Below are 8,001 nucleotides of genomic sequence, written 5' to 3' on the forward strand. Positions count from 1 at the left end.
TTGTCCTGTTGCCCTTATGCCCTCATTCTTTGCCCATCTACTCAATTTTTGTTCAAGAATGGATGCGTACAGTCGGGTCAATGTGTGACCTACCATAATGGTACGGTAGTTCCTGGGTATCATAGGATCCCCTGACTTGAAAATAGGTACGATAGTAGATAATTTCCAAGATTCAGGTAATCCTTCACACATGACCCGATTAAACAGATGAGCAAGGACTTCTTAAAGTAGATCCCTGGCATGGATCAGATGTTCTGCTACTAAACCATCATGATCATATGCTCTTCTTGTCTTCATCTTATCAATGGCTTTTTCCACCATTTCCGTAGTAAAGAAAGTACTAGTATAGCAGGGCATGGCTCTAGCGGATCTGGTAATGGTGGTTGTCCAGATACCATATATAATGATGTTACATATTGACCCCAAATCTCAGGAGAAGTAATCGTCGGAGGCGGTGAGTGCTCGTGAAATAAACGCCAGGTCTCATGTGAGTCCTGACTCAAGAAGAGCTGATATAAATCCTTCTCCAATTTGGCTAAAAATGCCCTTTTCTTGCAACGTACTATACGCCGAAGAGCAATCTGAGACTGCTTATATGTGATGATCCCAAGTGTAAGCTCTTTCTAGACCTGGGTTCTCGTCTCTCTGCATTCCTCGTCATACCAACTGTTTTGAGGCATGTTCCCAGATCCTCTCTTCTGATCAGGTTGAGTATGTGGGTATGCCTCTTGTGCTGCTCCATGTAGTATCTCTGTTAACCGAGAAGTAATCTCGTCTACAATATATACTGGCTCGGCTGCCCACATCCTATTATAGATCTTTTCCACATAGACTGAATCAGTCTCTTGGCGTGAAAGTATATCTTGTGTGTGTCTTCTTCCTTTGTACTTGAGAGGCATTGTATTGGAAGGAGATTGATAAGGTCAAGAGAGCATGATCCATTGCAACCCCAACCGGTCTGGGTCCCACCTTAAAGTCCTTGATACTAGAAATAAAGCTTGGTGAAGTCATGACATAATCCACTGTACTGGCCCCATGCCTGTGCAGGAAGCATGAATCCCCCAGATAAAGGGAAATTCTCTAGACCATTAAGTATGGCCAAACCATGTATAGTTGCCATCTCCATGAGATGTCTCCCATATTCAGTGTGTTCTTTATCCTGTGAGTTTCTAGAAAGCCCCCTCTGTGATAAATCCACTTCTCTGAGCATTTCCTCAGAAGTATCATAGAATACTGCTTGAGAGTTGGCCGTTCTGGCATTAAAGTCTCCTAAGAGAACGATGTCTCCATCTCTAGAGAACTCCCATATGTCATAATTCAATATTTTAACGTCGTAGGAAACTATCCCGGCAGGATTATGGATAGGGTGTGTTCCAAAGTTCATTAGCTTGAAATCTAGGATGATGTGTTCATAGTTCACAAATTGGGATTCTAAATTTCTTTGACATAGTGTGGTCTATAGTTCAACATTCTATGAGGCAACCGACGCTCAAGATGGCATTCTTTTTTACGACAAGTTGGTGGTTGCAAATTGGAGGTGTATTCATGGCATGATGTTGTGTTCGCCAAGAACCTATGTCAGTACCTTGTTTCCTCGCTGACCATTCATTCTGACCTGAATTTGAATATTAATATACGTTTGTAATATTGCAAATATCCGAGTTACCTAATAAAGCTCATAGAATGCAGTAAATAGATATCTTGAGTTGAAATGCTGGGGATGTTTATTGTAGATGATCTGTGATGATCTACAAATAGTAGCCTATGTGGATGTAACCTATCATAAAATCACTGGAAACAAAACCACTATTTGTTTTTAGATCCAGTCTTTATCGCTGGTTTTGTTCTTGATTCAGATGCCGATACCATCAAATGGGACTATCCATGGAGATGATACATCAACAGGGCAGGTAGTAGTATATTCAAGTAGACAAAAGAAAACGGAGGCCTTGAATATTGATACTGTAAGATGTTATGTTTTTTCCTTTTAATGCTCAACTCATGGAGTGTAGCCAAGTTAAACTTAGTCTTAAATAATTCAGAAAAGATCAAAATTAGCAGAGGAGGAGGATGTAGATTGGTCCTGTGAGGATGATAACAATGGTGATGACGATAACGGCAGTAATGAGAATGTAACAGAAGATGAAAGCTCAGATTCATCCGAGGATTCTGGGCACAAGAGAAAGGGGCCAGCTAAGTCCCAGCAAAGAGGGGAAAAGGTTGTAGGCATCACAGGAAAAGAACAAAAATCTCTTACCGCCCCAATAAAGGTTTGTTGTGACAAGAACTCTTTTGTGTCATTCTTCCTTTTCTGAGGGGTAACTGTTTTGTAAAAGTATTTCTGCAATATTGCACAGAGACCTCGAAGTTCAAGAGCTGTTCCAGAAGCAGGTGCTCACTTGACCTCAGAGAAGAGGCAAGGCATTGGCATCAAGCCATTAGTTCACACAAGACTTGCTGATTGTAAAGATGTCATGAGAAATTCCTCCTCCATTGAATCTAAAAGAAAGCATGTAAGTCAGAAAGCCAATGTCTGTTTGTTTTTCTTTCCCCTTCTTGATACATAAAAGATCATTTCGTCAAAGAATGGTTTAAAAATAACAACCTTCAGGTGGCATACAATGAAAATAACATTAGAATTAAACCTGATCAGCCGAAGAGAATGATAAAATGTATAGCCTTCATTACCAAGGTTGTTTATTGGCTTTATTCTTGGAGATCTCAAGCTCTTAAAAAGCAGGCCTCTCCCCTTTTGACTTCTGCTAGTCAGTATATTTCCACTTAGATCTGAGCACGAATGAGTATGGCAAAGCAAATCTTAATTGCCAAATGATTGGGAAATCTCAAGAAAAATTAGTCAGATGGCCACACATGAAACATGCTTGTGCTCGCAAAGACTGCCATGGTCATAGTGTGACTTGTGAGGGTGCGGGTGCTGACAGGACGCTTGATGAATGACTCGGCTGTACAAACTTTCTGGTTCAAAATTGCTACATGAAAAAAATCTCCACTTCACTTTTTCGATTCACCCTGCTGTCAACTCGAAGTCGATTCCAAGTTGACAACCCCCCATGCAAGCAACAACCTTGCAGCTGTCTTATGATTTCTCAATCCCATACAAGGCTCAGAGTCCTGTCTACTGCTTCATATCAGACTAAATGCTCTTCCTCAGTGCAAGTCAATTGGAGAGAGAACCTTGAGACTCTTCAAAGCTAAAAGATATGTTGCTCTCGTTTATGTAAAGCCATGCTCTAATGAAAGTTTTCCCCAAACTGTTTTTGCCAGCAGCTCAGGTCGTATCATGCAAAGTTTTGCACTTTGATGTGCTTTCTAGGGTAAATTACAACAAGGCTGTTGGACCATACGTGTCCATATCGTGTTTCAAGCTTAATGTGCATCATCTTAGTCAATAGGCAAAAGGGTCTTTGCCAAGAGGCAAGCCTGTGAAAATGAGAATGATCTGTAGGGAATCGGGCAAGACTAAGATGATTCGGGGAATTGAGAATTTTCAAATTGTCTGTGCCCAAGTGTCCATAATTATATGTGATCACAGAATATGCCTTGCCATGCATAAAGGTGAATAATTTAAAGAACTTCATCCCATCATGGATGCTTATTGCATTATGTATGTTCTTGTATGGACCGGTTATTATGGCTCCGACAATGTGTAACTGTTTTTCCTAAGTGCTCAGGTAGGAACGTCCAGAGAAAGCAACGAATTTGGCAAGCAAGGAGTCCCATTAAAACAATGTAAATATGGTTCTTTTAAAAGAAAAATGTTAATATGAGTTTCTCTGCTTCTCCATTTTTGCCATACGCTCACACAGATTTTGTTTCCTGGTTTCAGCTCCCCTTGTAGCTGCTAAAAAGCATGCCGTACACAGCAATGCTCAAAAAATTAATACTTCTCCAGGTGAAACTCCAGGTAAAACCACTTCCAACACGTTTGACAATCATTTTGATTATTTAGATCATGATTAAGTCACCAATTTCAAAGGGTTTATGTACAGAGTTTGTAAAAAATTGTACTTCATTGATCTGATCTTTATTTGGTGGGCAGGAATTTTGGCGTTTGCAGGGCAATCACCCACGGGCCTACACCGGCGGGTTATAGGCTTGTCCAGACGCTTCAAGCCGCCTCCTCTCCACCCATATTTGCAGAGAATGGAGAGCTGATAGCTATTTTGTTTTCATGTGGGCCCTTGTCTGTATCATAAAAGAAGCATTTTCATAATCAATGCTATGGTTTGAGGGCAAGAATCCAGTAGTGAGCAACTGTCAAATGTTTTGGCATCATCAAATTGAAGCTGTGGGTATTTGCATATAAAGACAGTGAGACAATGGTCTATTCGCTGTGGCACAACATAACCCCAGGCACAATGTAGATGAATGGGAATGGATAAAAAAAAGGGCCTACGCTGCATAGACAACTGCTTTTGATGAAAGAGGTTGTTTGGCTAACCAAAATTGTCTCACCTGTACTCGAAGTTCTTAAGCTAGGAAAGCCAAAGCCTACTTTCACCAGGAATAAAGTATTGATCATCTGTTGCAAGGTCTCACCAGCAAGGGTGGCAGCTTGTTTTTAAGAACTAATTATTGTCCACCTTCTTTGTTACCATCAGAGGACAGTAGGAACTCATTGTTGCTCAAACAATGAGCATGCGACGTAGATTCCGACATATGAGCCTTGTATTGAAAGCTGCCTGCTCTAAATGGTGGAAGTTTTCTTTATAAAATGTCACATGTGCTTCCACCATCATCATCCTATGGTTTATCTTCTGCTGTGTAATTTACATTACAAGTGGATCTCAAATCATCATGTGCACTTTTTGAAAATCGTTTGCTGCCAATAGTGTCCTAAGGTCAATTTTCCAATAGCCTCTATTTGGGGAAAATGTTTAAGAGAACATGTCTGCTGGCACAGACTATCATGGAAGAGCAATGAAAGTGGTTTTGCTAGGTAGCTTAAATTATGCACTTCACTGGTTTAAATCTATCAAGTACAGCATGTTAAGGATGATGAGGTTATGGGCTGATTGTGTTTATGTACCATTCATGTTACGCATGGTAGGCTTTCTATGGGACGAGTGTAGGTGCGCACAACAGATGAGGTATTTTCTTCTCAATAAGCATGGTTATGAACCATAGCAAACCAGTCAGGTGAAATTAACATTTGAAATTTGAGCTTTATTGGAAACACCACATTGCCAATAAGCTTAAAGATTCCCTCTCTTGGGTCAAATTTGAAATCATGCAACCTTTTCCACACTTTGCTACCAATGGTTCCTTCAATCTTGAGATCACAGTTGTATTAGTGCTTATGAGTGCAGATAAGCTTGCAATTTCTACTAAACTTGTGTTGGAACATCCCAAAATGGTTTCACATTGATTTCTTTTACTATTGGGTGGCAGCATGTCAAGAGCAGTGTGGATGCTTAAGAAACATACCAAGACATTGAGCATTCATTAGCGCTATGGGCATGGGAATTGACTGTAGTTCCCCCTATGAAAGCTGTCAAGATACCAAAAAACTGAGTTTGAAAGGCTACTTCAAAATTGTGAATGTCAAGCCATTTTAAAGAAACCAGTTTTACATTGTTGTGAGTATTCTTAACAAAATTTCTGAACTTTTATATCATTATTTGACTCGTAATAAAGGAAATGTTACAAGTCCCATTATACACCTTTGCATGTTGATCAATTAAGTACAATTCTATTGTGGATATCATATATACTTTGAATTAGTAGCTATGCCTTTAGATTATGGTAGATGAGATACATTGTGCTTGCAAGATCCATCTAACTAGGTGGAAGATCATGCCTACATAAGAAAGACTACAAAAGCAATATAGTTTCTCTTGCTAGGAAGATGTGATTTGCCATTGTGGCTAAGTCAAGAAAATAACAATACAAGTGAGCTATAAACTTCACAACACCATCACTAAACTCTACAAACTCCCGACTTGTATTTGTTTCTTGAGTTACACAAAAACATCAATCACGGCTGGATAGTGGTTGGCAAAACAGCAGATTCATTCAAATTAAAAAAGTCAAAATCTCGCATCTACTTAGCTATTGGCCAAAAGGCTTCGTTTATTTGTAGTTGACACGTTCCCATAACATGGCACCATGGAATACACCATCAATCTTGGAAATTGCAAATTCTCCAACCACTCAACAATACATCACCTCTAGCCCAAATTTGGAGCAATCAACCACTACATGTGCTCAAACACAATAGCTCGCTTCAAAAATCCAAACAAGGGCTTCTTGAAGAGGTGCTACTAGCTAGCAAATTCTCACTCAGACTTTCATAGATGATGCATAACTTAATAGCCAAGTTACTTTCAAAAGTGTCAAAAAGTAAAGTTTAACCCTTCAAATGTTATTGGTTGTACAATTAATATTGCTGAGCTTTGAAAACAAAAGCAATGATCCAACATGGGTATAATTTTGAAGCAGATGCAACACTTACATTTCCCACAGTATGGCCACAATCTTTTTTGTAAATCTGCTTTGGTTAATTTACAAGTGGGAAACCTCGAAGCGAGGAAAACCCACGAAAAGAAAGGGATACAAAAGACGGAGCACTATGAGGCTCCGAAGGCTAGAAATAGTCAAAGTAAATCTTGTAGGCATCAAGAGTGATGTCTCCAGCTTCATAGGCAAAATGCAACGCTTGACCAAGAGATAATTTGAAATAGGGAAAGGGGTCAAAAAAAGTGCCCTAGAACATTAAGGAGTTTCTATGATGCCAGATGGCCCACATAGTCCAAAATCTGACCCAGGTGAAGAAGACTGCAAACTGAGAATGTGGTCTCGCTTCTCTGATCTGAATGAGCAACAAGCATGTTTTGAATCTCCCGCCAAAGAGGAGAATAGTGACGACCCAACCGAAAGCGAGAGACGACATCAATGAAAGAAAGAACATAACCCGAGTCATCAACCACCTGATGCATCTGACAGATTCCTTTTTGGAAAAGAAAGTACGCTTGGCGAGGAGAACGTTGAACCAAAGTCAAAGCAAAAACCCTGCTTCAATGCAAACTCCAAGCGAAGAGAGTTACCCCCAGAGGATTGTCGACCTTCCAATCACCAATTAGAGAAGAAGTAAAGGGACATCCAGGAATGTGTCCTTCAAGCTTCCCAAAAACATCCCAATAAGTCAGTTACCAATGACCAAAAGAAAGGGTGACAATGTGCGCACATAAATGTGCAACCATGAGAGCCCAGGGCGGCTGCTGCTCCACCAAAACTGCTGCTCCACCAAAACTGGCAACAACATAGCTTTCCGAGCCAGAAGATGACATCTCAAGTCCAAAATATTCAACCCTCCAAGCCGCTTGGGAGAACACAGCTTGTTCATAGATAGAAGCCGAATGCTCCTCTTGGTAGACGAGGTCCGCCAAAAATGTTCTAAAATATTGGACATGAGAGACTACAAGCGCAATCGAGGCCAGGATAACAAAGACAAGTAAAACTGCACATAAGCCACAAAGATGCATTGGACAATCCTGAGACGCACATGAAGTGGCCTCGTGGACAATTTCCAATAATTCAACTTGGAATGTAGATATTGGAGCACCCAATCCGTTTTCTTCATAGCCGATACATTCCAACCCAACAGATAACCCAAATGACGAACCAGAACATGGAGAGAAACAATCTCCCCAAGTCACAATATCTTATGTCAATCACAGTCTTTCAAAGGCAATAGCTTGGATTTGCAAAAGTTAACCTTGAGACCTGCTGCCAATCCAAATAAGTGAAGAGTATACATAATATGTTGTACATCATCATAATTATTACGAGGCATGAACAAAGAGTCATCCGCATAAGCCTGACCAACAAACTGTCGACCAGAAGGTAAAGTAAGGCCATGTAGCCTACCAATGGAGGTCAAGGAATCCAAATACATAAACAAGGGATGAGTAGCGATCACATAATGCAAAGCACTCAGAGGACAGCCTTGCCGTACCGACCGTCCCAAAGGCCAAGATT

General features: G+C 40.4%; 1 protein-coding gene across 1 annotated transcript in view; it reads left to right on the forward strand.

Moving 5' to 3' along the window:
• LOC147440463 (uncharacterized) overlaps nucleotides 1-4,741 on the forward strand; it is a 33,098-nt gene extending 28,357 nt beyond the window's left edge. Inside the window, exons 3-8 of the mRNA XM_086530208.1 lie at nucleotides 1,857-1,964; nucleotides 2,043-2,270; nucleotides 2,358-2,513; nucleotides 3,693-3,750; nucleotides 3,848-3,925; nucleotides 4,061-4,741. Coding sequence (XP_086386334.1) covers nucleotides 1,857-1,964; nucleotides 2,043-2,270; nucleotides 2,358-2,513; nucleotides 3,693-3,750; nucleotides 3,848-3,925; nucleotides 4,061-4,176 — 744 coding nt within the window. The 3' untranslated portion in view covers nucleotides 4,177-4,741. The remainder of the gene's footprint in view (nucleotides 1-1,856; nucleotides 1,965-2,042; nucleotides 2,271-2,357; nucleotides 2,514-3,692; nucleotides 3,751-3,847; nucleotides 3,926-4,060) is intronic.
• The last annotated feature ends 3,260 nt before the right edge of the window (nucleotides 4,742-8,001 follow it).

This window comes from Adiantum capillus-veneris, chromosome 15, assembly GCF_014529385.1.
Source record: "Adiantum capillus-veneris isolate H3 chromosome 15, ASM1452938v2, whole genome shotgun sequence".
Lineage (NCBI taxonomy): Eukaryota > Viridiplantae > Streptophyta > Polypodiopsida > Polypodiales > Pteridaceae > Adiantum > Adiantum capillus-veneris.